The sequence below is a fragment of the Typopeltis vanoorti genome, chromosome 13 (assembly GCF_054136105.1).
Source record: "Typopeltis vanoorti isolate ZY-2024b chromosome 13, IOZ_Tvanoo_1.0, whole genome shotgun sequence".
Taxonomy (NCBI): Eukaryota; Metazoa; Arthropoda; class Arachnida; order Uropygi; family Thelyphonidae; genus Typopeltis; species Typopeltis vanoorti.
This window is the reverse complement of record NC_143561.1, coordinates 6,034,027-6,047,858: the sequence shown is the minus strand read 5'-3', so window position 1 is coordinate 6,047,858 and position 13,832 is coordinate 6,034,027. Positions and strand designations below refer to the sequence as shown.

General features: G+C 36.1%; 1 protein-coding gene across 1 annotated transcript in view; it reads right to left on the bottom strand.

Moving 5' to 3' along the window:
• The window catches only part of LOC150099904 (adenylate cyclase type 5-like), a 221,665-nt gene that overhangs the window by 81,793 nt on the left and 126,040 nt on the right, over window positions 1–13,832 (bottom strand). The window contains exons 10-11 of the mRNA XM_090403170.1: window positions 9,809–9,825; window positions 3,227–3,294 (exon numbers count right to left, since the gene is read on the bottom strand). Of these exons, the coding sequence (XP_090259296.1) occupies window positions 3,227–3,294; window positions 9,809–9,825 (85 nt within the window). The remainder of the gene's footprint in view (window positions 1–3,226; window positions 3,295–9,808; window positions 9,826–13,832) is intronic.

Sequence of the window (13,832 nt, the reverse complement as noted above, 5' to 3'; positions counted from 1 at the left end):
GTTTCCTCTCTTGTTCATTCACACATTCCTGAATTCTCTCTCTCTCTGCTATTTCCTCATTCCTATCTTGTCTACCCATTCCCTCAGGACTACACTGGTAACCAATTAGATGAGGGGACACTGCCAATTCTCTTGAGATTTCAATTAACATAAATGGGATTGATTTTTGATTCATCCAATCCCATGGCTGTATTTACACCTCCAGTTCATCTAACTATACTCACATCAATCACTGCATTATCTCCACTAGAATGAAACATCCTCACAAAGTGACTACTCAGGAACTCAACTATTTCTTTTGCTTCTGCCACTTTCCTACCATTTGCATTCATCAAAGTTATCCTTACATAATTATTTTTTATTTTAGTTTTCTTTGACATGTAGTCAAAGAAAACTCTTTGGGATTTATCTCACTCTGCTATTTTTCTCTCATAATCTGATTTTTGTTTTCTTAACCATGCTTGTCATTCTTTTTGCATGCGCTTTGTACTGGGCATAGAGTTTGATACGGCTTCACCCAAACAACAACTCTATATCCTTACTCTTGACAACTCTTCAGCAGTCAGGATATATATAAATATACTAGGGGGGCAGAGCCCCCCCCCTGGAGAAAGTTACTGATGCATAGAAAGGAAAAGTAGATAAAAGGAGGAGGCTGCTCCAAAAGATTGCAGCAGAAGGAATGAATGAAGAGGAAGAAAAATTTGTTCTGGGAGTTTGGAATGGAACTGTGAAGGAGCAGCATTGAATAGCTGTAGAATGCAGATTAACAAATTTAGAAGAGAGAGTGAGAGAGAGAGATAAGGAACAGTCACGAATAGGACTGCCTATTCATGAATACCTCCATTAGGGATGCAGCAGAGGAGTGGCATGCCAGCTGCATTATTTCGCCATGACTCCTCATTAGGAGGAGACGTAACCCGTCGGAAGGGAGAAATAGATAGACAGATATACAGGGTGTTCGGGATAAATTTGACATATTTATAATTAATTATATTTTTCCGTAAGTTACATGTATTAACACACACTTCTCTTCGTTTAAAAGTTTGGACCCTTCTTCATTCATATACAAGATGTCAGAAAGGATGGATAGCTGGAACCCACCTGAATCATGGAAGAGAATAACTTGTATCATGATGATTCGTGCCCGCCATCAAAATAAGGATATTACGACTGCTGCCCAATGCTCCCTGAATACAGTAAAAACAATCAGGCATGAACTAGAGACTTGCAATGGTGACTACGAGGATGTAGCAAGAAGAAAGATCCCTAGCAGACGATCTGATTGCGTTCGTACAGCAGAATTCCTCGCAAATCTGCAGGAACAGGTGTTGAAGAACCCTGGCATTGGAATTCGGGCTTTGTTCGTGGAGTTGCTAACTGTAGTCAAGCCCTGGATAACAAGGGTAGCCAATGGTAGGCCGTATGTATGGCAGCAGGATTCGGCCCCTTGCCACACCTCTGGGAAAAGTCAAAAATGGTTGTCTGAAAATTTCTACGACTTCACCAGTCCAAATGTTTGGCCTCCAAACTCCCCAGACCTTAACCCCATGGATTATTTTGTATGGGGCGCAGTTGAAAAAGACACCAATCGCACTTCCAGTAATACAAAAGCCCAGTTAATGGATAAAATTAAAACAGTTTTTGCGGCCCTTCCCAGGGAGACTGTAGCATCAGCTTGTTCGAGGTTCCGAAGCAGAATTGAAGCTGTGATCGATGCTAATGGTGGTTATTTTGAGTAAATCTTGTTGATAGTATTGTAATTAACTCTGCCTGTAATGTTTTTTTGTCAATTCATTAAATTTAATAGATACAAAGAAGATTTTCTTTTTCCTTACGAAACTGTCAAATTTATCCCGAACACCCTGTATATATATATATATATATATATATAATACTACAGTAGACTCTCGACTATCTGGCTCGCGACAATCCAGCCTCCGCACTATCCGGAGCACGGATTTTATCACAGAGAATTATAATAATACAGTAATTCTCCGTGATAAAATGAGGAATACGTATTGTAATTTACTTTGCCAAAGCGTTGCAAGCGGGAGTCTTCTACAATCCTCCTACGTGCCGTGTACATAACACAAGTTGAGACATGCAAAGTGCAGATTTCCCTGCTTCGTCAGTAGTGTATCGGATGTCCACAAGTGCGGAATACGTTTGCCACTGTTCCTGGTTACGTTAGTAAAGAGATTCGAAACATATCACTTGTAAAGTCTTTAAAAATTCTTTTGGACCATGAAGGTGGACATTTCTACCTTGAACCCGTGTGTGAAACTGAAGTGGAAGATGAAAACAATAAACTTGTTTCGTTGCTCAAAAATGTACTGAGCTGTGATGATGTCAATGCAGAGGACATTACAGAATGGATGTCAAACAACGAAGTTGATGAAATAACTGACAATGATATTGTGGAAATGGTGACACAGGGGAAAGAAGAAGAAGAAGAGGAGGAGGAGGAGGCATCCATAGATGACAGCAAAAATCTCATCCCACATTCGAAAGAGTTCGAGACGATTGAGGCAGCGCTGCAGTACATTAGTGAGCAGGAGGAAGCGATGCCAGCTGATATCATCTGCTTGCGTAAGTGGAGGGACATTGCGTCACGGAAGAGGGCTAAAAGGGTGAAGCAGTCATCTATCAAGGACGTTTTCAAAAACTAAGTTTTGACTCTTTCATCTTAGGCCTACCTTTTCACACAAATGTAAAAAGGTAGGCCTAGAACTCCGGCCCATCCGGCTTTTGTGTTATCCGGCCCGCCTTCCGCCACATTAGGCAGGATAGTCGAGAGTCTACTGTATGTATTATATGAGCTTTATCCATATCAAATTTACTATCATGTAAAATAAACTGTTATATATATAAATAACAGTTAATGAACAGTATATTATATCATTGTATCTTTCTTTTACATTTGTACAACGATACTGAATAAAGATTTTATTTTCAATTAGTAACATTATTAAAATACTATGTGCAGCTTAAACAACAGGTATCCATTTCCATTTTCCCTTGCATGTTAGGTTCAATGACCCATCACAGCCAAGTAACTTGGCTTCTTTGAAACCTAATTAATGTTCTCACAGGGCAGATAATCATATCTGCAGAGTGTATTAGAGGTATTAATTGTGTGTTCTTTCAGTCAGTTTGCCTGCTCTGCAGGATGAAAATAAAAGGTATAACAATAATAAATTAAAAACTTCAAAAATATGCTCACATGACTATGTGGGGATTCTACCAAGAGAATAACCAGCATGATGATCACACCTCCACCAAACTGTACGACTAGCTGTATCCAGGTCCTAAAATAAAATAACTTTTAAAGATAATAGAAAAAAAAATTATAAGAAAAGATATACAAATAAAATGATGTTTATAAAATGCCATGCATTATAAAGAAGGTTGATATGATGAAGATTAAGCATGATATAAATAGACTAAATGCAAGTTATAGACTAAATCTAAAAATAAAAGAAATTTTTTGAAAGAATCTTGATGATCATAGAAGAAATACAATACAAACTGGTCTATAGTCATGTTTCCATTTTACTATTACCCTTATGCAAAAGCAATCATACTCTCTATTCCATAGATGCAAGACTTTTTTTAAATATCCAAGTTGATATCACTGTCAGCCTCCTTAGCAGTTTCTCTTAGCTTAAACCTTTCATTCTACCAAGTAATTCACACTAAAAAAAGATAACTAGCTTTTGTATAAAGTTAGTATGGAAAAATGATTGTGGAAAGGTACATTTAATAAATATATATGGTAATATGATAAAATGATAGAAGCAGAAAAAAAAAGTTAAATTACAATGTTCACTTTATGTGATATATCATCCAGGTGGAAATAATCTAATAACTGATGTGATATGAACCAATGGTGAGAACATAGGTAGATGAAATTGAAGTGCTTTAGGATATTAAGAAATTTCAATGTGAATACAGAAATGGGACTAGAAGGAATATCAAACTGTGTATCACAAGAAAGTGCAAGGCAAATGGCAGTAAGCCTAATCAGGTCATTTAATTTCAGAAGTAACAGGGCCCAAAGGTACTGGAAGGGGGACAAGATAGTTCCATTCTGTAAAAGAGGCTCCAAGATAGAGGCAGAAAATTATAGACTAATCATTTCAGAAGGAGTGTTAAATAAGGTGGAAAAATTGGTTAAAGACCATGGGTGTTAGGAATATGACACTGTGGATGACAGCATATTGTGAAAGAATGACCTGTCTTAGCAATTTATTCACTTTCTACAATAAAGTGACAGCCAAGATGAATAAGGGAAATGACTATACTATGATACTGCAAGACTTTGCAAATCTGACAGGATACTGCATGGAATACTATTGCATAAGTCAGTAAACTGGGATGGATACAAAATTGTCAACGTCAATAAAAGGGTAAGTGATGGGTAGACATCAGATAGTAGTATATAGTGGAGCTGAATCAAAGAATAGACAGGATAGAGATAAAGTATTATAGGCTCTGCACTTGAGTCTGTTATTCAATTTGTACATGAATGATATTGAAAATGATCATCAAATTTCTGATATGTCCCCAGATGTACAGAGTACTGATAGTACTATATGAAAAGTTTATATTATTACTAACTTCCTGTTGATAACTTTCTTCCAAATTAGTGCAGAATTTCACTATTGTCAGATCATATATTTCAGTCTTCTAAGGCACTTTTAATTGCATCAATCCAAATAAATCTCAGTCTTTCTCTGGACCTCAGGACTGCCATCAAACATCAGCTCTGCTAATCTTTCCTTTCCCATTCTGTTTAAGTGACCATACCACTGAGAAAAGCTGTGTTCACACATTCTTGAATGCTTACAATGTCAAGTTTCTTCATAATAAAACATTTTTAATAAGATTCTTCTACTGATGCCACCTGTTCACTTCCCTAATTTTCTCAAAACTCTCATATCATCTTTGGTCTATGACCAACTGTTTTTTTCTTCTAACAGAGCTTTCAGATCTATAAGATAACACTGCTTTGAACATGCATTATATTATATATACAGCTAGTTTAGAGCTGTGGCAAAGCGCTAAATACAAACTTTGATATAAACTTATTCAGCTGACTCCCCAGATATACCAGTTTACTTTTCAGGTGTAGTGGAGAAGAGACTGAAATTCCTTTTTTGGCTTTTCTTCATCTTTTAAAATAAAGATTGCTTTTTTTTTTCTTTTTTAATGGTATGAGTTATGCTCAATTTTTTGGAGGGATAGTGAAGAGATGAAGAATGAAGATAATGTTCAGTATGGATGGACTTATGAAAGATGTCCGATGAAACACTACCTTCTTGTTTGTTTTGAGAATAAAACATCATACAGCTGAGTTATACAAGGGGATCAGATACACCATGATACTTTTAGACTTTATTAAAGCTTTTGAAAGGAAGATATGGTACTGGATTATGAATGACTAGTTTGGATAAGAAGATGGTTGAGTGATATATCAAAATGTGGTGTATACGGGGGGGGGGGGGATGTGATTATGCAAAAGTCTGTTGATCAGTGTTGTAACTCAGGGATCAGCTCTTGGTCCACTGTTAGTCAATCTTTACAATAATGACACTGAAAAGGATTTCACAGGACATATACAGTTACTAGAATTAGATACCAGTACATAATTTTCATTTTATGGAGGGTTGAGAGAGGATGAGAGGACATCCATGGAAGTTGAGAATGAATGTAGTCAAGAAAGGTGAAGTGAGAGCTAGATTTTTCTCTCACAGATGGATGCATGAATGGCTTGCCTTTGGAGGCAGCGAGTGGAGGTGGTGTGATTGAATTCAAGAAAATAAAGTGAATGATATGTAATCACCCTCAATGAGTCCCTGGCTTCCTGGAGGTGTGTGGTAATAATAAGTTAGGTATGAAGGTTAATCCACAAAGAGAAAACTGATCTTGACTGGACAGCAGAACAGGATCAAATGTAAGAGGGAATAGGGGGTAATTAGAAAAGATTGTATTTGGGTGGTATTAAAATTTACTAGATAATCTTTGCCCTGCTCAAAAACTACAAAGAGATTGGTGTTGGCATTAGTTATAAGATATCGCAGTTGAGTCAAGTACTACAAGATTTGTGAATGAAAATAAAATAAAATAAAAAGAAAACCTAATGAGAGAAACCATCTTCCATGACATAATAAGCAGAGAAGATGCTTGCAATCCGCTCAAAAAGAGTGGGAGGTAAACCATAAGATGGCAGGCTGCAATGCTAGATTCAATCAACTACTGCCTTAGCAGTAGCATCAAGAGCATCCACATGAGTATCTGTAAACTTTTCCAACCTTATGTCAGAAGGTTGATAAAGTTAGCTATGAGATCTGCTCTGAAGAAAGAGCAGTAGAATAAATATTGATGATATGAATTAATTGTGGGTTTCCAAGTAGTGAAGTAGTTCACAGCTTCACTCATTTTCATTAATAGAATAATGGTAAATAATGGAAAAGATAATTAACAGCCAATTAAATAATAAAGTAACACATAAAACCCACAGTGAAATCTTTAATTAGTAAAAAGACAGATATTTCATACTAAAAATAATAGTACATCTTCAGTGTCTGTAACAGTAATAGGAATGGAATACAGGCAAATATTTGGTGGATCACCTATTAAAATACAATTGTTATTGTGTGCTAGGAAATAATAGAAATAACAAATTTAATCTATTAAGAGATAAATAGTTTTCAAATTTTTTTAAACTTTTTTTTTTCCAAAAAAAAATAAAAAAATTATTTTTTTTTCAAACTACTATTTGAAACAATTCGAAGATGCTATGTTCTCATCCATTCATCCTCAATCATCTCTTTGATACTCTTATGTCGATGTTTTTGCTGTTTGGCTATACACTGAAAATGAACTTTTCACTTTTCTACAATGGATAAATAACCTTCACTCACGCATCCAATTCACTATGGAAAAAGAAAACTCTGGTACATTACCATTTTTGGACATCTTCCTTACTTGGTCTTCTGGTACCTTATCTACAAGTGTCTTTCGAAAACCCACTTTTACTGGCAGATACATTCACAAAACGTCTGCGCACCATGTCTCAAAAATTTGGCATTCTTAAATCTCTAATTCATAGAGCACATAAAGTTTGCTCTTTCCCAATAATCTTACAACAAGAACTTTCTATCATTAAAAAATGAATGGAATAAAATGATTACAACTCCAATCAAATCTAACATACTTTACTCTTATGTTCCAACACTTACAGTTTCTTCAACAGTCCGCAGAGTTCCTATTCCATACATTCCAGGTATCTCAGAACCTATAGGAAGAATTCTGAAAAAGTATCAACTGATTCCAACATATATTCCTATCAACAAAATTTCTTCTTTATTACCTTCTACAAACTGTCTTCTCTATCTTTGGCTGGCGTTTACCAAATACCTTGCGAATGCGATATCTCTTATTTTGGACAAACTGGCCATTCTTTGGAAAAAAGAATAAAAGAACATCAATATTATATTGATTATAACAATCCCCTGAAGTCTGGTCTGGTGCAGCACAGTATTGACTCTACTCATAGTGTCCAGTGGGATAAAGCAGGTCTTCTCCATAGATGCAGATTCAAATATGAATGCTTATTCAAAGAAAGTTGTAAAACTATCTTACACTGACCGAATTTAAATAAAAATGACTGTATGTCTCTCTCTCAAAGATTTGGGAGATTTATCTTATGTAAAAAACCATTTATCTTAATAGTTAAATTTGTTATTTCTATTATTTCCTTGCACACGGTAACAATTGCATTTTAATAGGTGATCCACCGAACATTTGCCATTCCTATTAATGTTACAGACACTGAAGATGTACTATTAATTTTAGTACAAAATACCTGTCCTTTTACTAATTAAAGATTTCACTGTGGTTTTTAAGTGTTACTTTATTATTTAATTACTATGCCACAGGTTCCACTAAAAATCAATTAACAGTCAAGTATTTAGTTATTAACAATCTTTTCCATTATTTTCAGACTATAAAAGTGAAAACAGTGGGGCGATAGGTTGACTTATCACCTTTATTAGAAACTAACCTGGATAAAAGCTTGCCTTCATGCTCATGAATACATATCAGATAAGTAACAGCTTGTAATATCCATCCTGTATTGCTATTACAAGCTGTTATAGCAATACAGCATGGTGTCAATTCTGGAGCATCAACTTTCAGTACAAATGGAAAGTTGCCATCTGGATAAGGGGACTTATTAATATCAAGTCTATTGAGTAATATTTCTAACGTCCACTGGCAAAAGATCAGAGAATGAATGATGTGGGTAGGGAATAGTGGGAGGAAATTGCCTTGGTTGCCTAAGAAAGATGGAGAAGACTAATGCCAAGAGGTCTGCCTTATTTTTAGGAGATATTACTATTGTACTATCAGGATGAGAGAGAGAGAGAGAGAGAGAGAGAGAGAGGGGGGGGAGGGTAGGTGAGAACATGGAAGCACAGAAGTTCTGCAAAATAGTCTTGACAATGGACCAGAAGGCAGTTTGAGAAGAAAGCAAGCTTACTCATTTAGCTCTTACAAAGTCTGCTTAGATTTGTTGATGAATTATTATTTTTTTAAAAAAATTTTACAGCTGTTATATCGTCCATATGGTTAGCCTAGCGGCTATGTGTTTCACAACCATGTGCCTGGGAAAGGAGTGTCCTGGGTTTGATTCCTGTTGTCGACGTGAAGAGCTTAATGATCTTTCTCAGACATAGCCAAGTTAGCTGGTCTTGAGCATGGACAGCAGGGTTTTTCTCCCTGTTTATCTTAATCTGAGATTTTTCCTCATACAAGCAGGCAAACTGTCCCTGTGAACAGATGCAGCTACAGCCATAGAATATACCAGGAGGCAAAGGGCTAGTCACCTTATCCTCGGGACAAGTACAACTTAGAAGGGCTTAAGATAGCCCTGTAACAGGCCAGTAGGCCTAATACGTAGAAGAGGACAGCTGTTATAGGCTGTAGTTCAAACTGAATAAGAAGTTGGACTTTTTAACTTTGACCATTGAATTCATTGTACTAGATTGATGAATTCAACTACCGTCAGGAGAGGAGGAAAAAAAAAAAAACAACTTTAATAACATTAAAAGTATACAATTTAACCTTTACATTAAGGTTATCTTCAGGAATACATACATCTATATGCACACAAACAGTCAATTAACGCAACTAGTACCATACCACTGAAAGCTACATAATATCTAAAGCTAATTAACTCGCTTGGCCTGACCTCTTGTAGCAAAAAATACAAAAAAAATAAAAGAATTAAAAAATAAATATAAAATAAAATATCATTAAATAATTATTAATAATTAATTACATCGACTAGTATAAAATTCCTGACATCCAATCATTAAAATACGCATTCATTGTAGTAGTAGTAGTTGATATTCATTGATAATGAATATCAACTACTACTATGTCTTGGTTTTATTGACTATAAGAAAGCCTTTGATTCACTAAAAACTTGTGCAATACTTAAAGCATTACGAAACCAACAAGTGGAGGAGCCATACATCAGGACCATCAAAGCAGCATACACCAATGCTACAGCAGCAATTCATTTCAATGATGGAAACATCTCTACTGTGAAAATACATACAGAGAGGTATAAGACAGGGTGATATAATATCTCCAAAATTATTCACAGCATGTCTAGAAGAAATATTCAAACTTCTTGATTGGGAAAGGAAAGGTCTAAAGATAAATGGAAACTATTTAAGTCATTTACTCTTTGCAGATGACACAATTATCTTTACTTAAACTGCGCATGAATTACAGACTCGTATCCATGAACTCCAAACTGATAGCAAAACAGCTGGCCTAAAGATAAAACTAAAGAAGACCCAAGTTATGTTCAATAGCTATGTCCAACCAGAAATAATAAAAATCAATAATGAGGAAATTAAACAAGTAGATCATTACATATACTTAGGATAACAGATATCCATGGATATCTGTTATCTTAAGTATATGTACTTGTAAAAGACACCCGATGCTTGGATGGAAAGCATTTGGAAAATTGCATTCAATATTCAAAAAGCCAACTGTCATTATGCCTGAAGAGAAAAGTTTTTAACCAGTGTATTCTCCCTGCATTGACATATGGCTGTGAAACATGGACACTAAATGCAAAGGTAATTCAGAAATTAAGAAAAACACAATTTAGCATGAAAAGAAGTATGCTTTGTATCACAAGACTGGATATCACAAAAGGGATACATGGACAAGGAACCAAACCAAAGTCTCTGACATCAAAGGAAGAGTGAAACATCTGAAGTGGCAATGGGCTGGGCATACTGTTCGAAGACAAGATCAATGATGGTCAAAAGAAGTACTGGATTGGATTCCATGAGAGGAAAAACAACCACGACGTGACCTAAATCATGGTGGATTGATGATATCATCAGATTTGCAGGAGTGACATGGGAAAGGAGAGCCACGGACAGACAGTTTTGGAGTAATCTTGGAAAGGCCTTCATCCAGCAATGGTTTGACAATAGCTGATTATTATTATTATTAGATCTACAGGAAGTAAAGGACTCATTGAGGGAGACCATTCATCACCCGCACATGCTGTGATACTTTTTTTTTTTCAATTCATTCACACTAGATGCACTCACTACTTCAACAGGCAAACTGTTCCACTCCCTGATGATTCTATGAGGGAAAAAAATCTAACTCTTTCCCCTTTTCAAATGCACACAAAATTCCATGGATGCTCCCCCCCCCCCCAATCCTCTCTCTCTCTCTCCATCTTCCATATAAATGAAAAATTTGATCAACTTTTATCCTATAACACTCTCTCAAAAGTTTATGGAGATCTCTGTCATCCCACCCTTCTTTTTTCTCTCTACCAGTGTGTGCAATTTACATACTCTCAATCTATCCTCATAATCTACATTCCATAATCCCGATATCATTTTTGTAACTTTTTTTTGCAGCCTTTCACAGTTTTTTTATTATCCCTTTGGAACCTAGGAGACCAAATCTGCATACAGTAGTCCTGGAGCAGTTGTATTAATGCCTCATAAAGAGGAAAAATTACTTCCATATTCCTAAATGTCAGTATTCATTTCAGCATTGCAATTATCCTCTGAGCTGTATTTGCAATTTTTGTTATGCAATATTATTTAATTATTTCTATTTAATAGAAAGTTGAACTTCAACTTTCTATTAAAACATAACTTCAAGATCTCTAGCCTCGTTAGTTATTCCTAGCATAATCCCACTAATATACCATGCTATTAAATACTGCATCATGCCAAAGTGCATACCTTTAAATTTACTGACAATGAATAGATAACCGTTATCATTTGCCCACACTTCCAGCTTATTCAAATCACCCTGTAAATACTGGATATCAGTAGTATCTCTGATTGTCCTGTCTATCTTTGCATCCTCAGCAAACAACTGAGAATCTCCTGTCAGTTTAATACACTTTAAAAACAAAAACCTTTCATAAAACTAAAACATTTATTCAGGACATTCAAGAACTTCCCACCCTCTTCCCTCATATCCAGGGAAGAGGGTGGGAAGCATATCAAAGTTAAATGTACGTGTATCCTCCCATACATTGGTGAAACTGGACAAACAGAAGATATCAGAAAGAAAGACATAAAAATCACATTCATCTAATTCATCACAGGCATTTCCAATCATGCCTTTCAGACTTATCATAGAATTGACTAGAAAGGCACAAGACTCGAATTACACAACAACCTAGTATAAAAGTAAATTTAAAGAGATTTAAATTTAAATTTACAAGACTTGCATAAAACAAGAATGATGGTCTCAAAATTTCCAAATTCTGGTTAGCAAATATATAACCGTAATAGCAATGTATATCCTCAGAATGCCTAGAGTACAAATAAATAGAAATAAAGGTTAATGGTTTCTTGAAAGTATAAGTAACTTCAGTCAATAAGAGCCATAGAACTTTTTTTTTTAAGGACTCTGGTTAAATCTCCACTCAGACAACCAAGCTGGCAACTTTATTTACTTATTTTTATTTATTTATCAATTTTTTTTTTCTTACCACAAGAGGTCAGGCAAAGCAAGTTAATTAGTTTTAGACATTATTATTATTATTATTATTATTATTAAACAAGACCTCATGGAGTCAAAGACTCATCTAGGAGGTCCTTTTATCTCACACACATCTCATCATACCGGGTCTTAAACACATTCAAACTCCTTGCAGACACCACACTCTCAGGCAAGGCATTCCAATCATTCACAACTCTGCACGAAAAAAACCTGCCTCTCACTCCCCTACTCACACCCTCTTTATACAGTTTCCAGGGATGACCTCTGGTTCTCCCCTGATCTCCCACTATTCGCTGTAGAACTTCTCCACCATTGATCCTATAGCAACCCCTTACCAACTTGTAGGTCTCTATCATATCTCCCCTCTTCCTTCTCTCCACTAGTCTCTGCAAATTACATCTTTTCAATCTTTCCTCATACTCGACATTCCAGAGGTCAGAAACTACCTTAGTCAGTCGCCTTTGGACCCTTTCCAACATCTCCTCATCCTTCTGAAAACCAGGTGACCAAATCTGGGCACAATAGTCCATGTGTGGCCTAATCAAAGCCTTATACAATGGAACAAGAATCTCCCTACTTCTACACGTCAGTGTCCTCCTCATCATTCCCAGAAGTCTTTGTGTTGTCTTCACAATTTTGGCGATGTGACCCCTAAATTTTAGATCTTTATCCACTATCACTCCCAGATCTCTTATTTCCTCTACTTCCAACAATATATTCTTACCAAGCATAAATTCTGCATCCCATCTTTGTTTTCCAAATTTTAAAACCTTACATTTTGCAACATTGAACTCACACCCCCATTTGCTTGCCCAATCACTCAATTTATTCAAGTCTTCTTGCAAGGCCACAACATCTTCACTACTCTTTATGGTTCTTCCCAACTTTGCATCATCTGCAAACAACTGAATATCTCCATCCAAATCTTCGCCAATATCATTAATATACAAGTTAAATAGTAATGGCCCTAAAACAGATCCCTGAGGCACTCCACTAGTGACTTTCCTTTTCCTGGATATTGCACCCCCATACACAACTTGTTGATACCTATCAGATAGCCAGTCTCCAATCCAATGCACTAATCTAATATCCAACCCCATCTGCTCTAGTTTGACTGTCAACTTATCATGAGGCACTCTATCAAAAGCTTTTGCGAAATCCAAGTATATTACTGTGTATCCTTCTCCTCTGTCCAAGGAAGCAGTCACTTTATTGTAATAAGTAAGTAGATTACTAAAACACGACCTCCCTTTAGCAAATCCATGCTGTCCATCAAAGATTATACCATTGTTGTCAACCCAACTCTGGATTCTAGCTCTCACAAGCTTCTCCAACAACTTAACCACAACACCCGACACACAGATAGGCCTATAGTTTGATGCTTGAGTTCGATCACCTCCTTTATGAAGTGGCACAATCTTGCCCTCCTTCCACTCTTTAGGGACTTGACCAAGTGCAAGACTCGTATTAAAAAAATATGTCAAGGCAGGTGTCAACTCTCTGGCACATTCCTTCAGAATACGTGGTGATATATTATCAAGTCCCACAGCCTTATTTACATCTAGTTTACTCAACTCCCCAAACACCTCTTGCTCACTTACAGTCAGTCTCTCCTCCCCATCATCAACTGCTCTTAATCTCTCCATGAAGTCACATTCACAAGATTGAAAGATCTTTATGAACTGCTCATTAAGTATCTCCACCACACATTCTGCAACAGCTGTCTTTATACCATTTCCTCCAATCAATGTCAT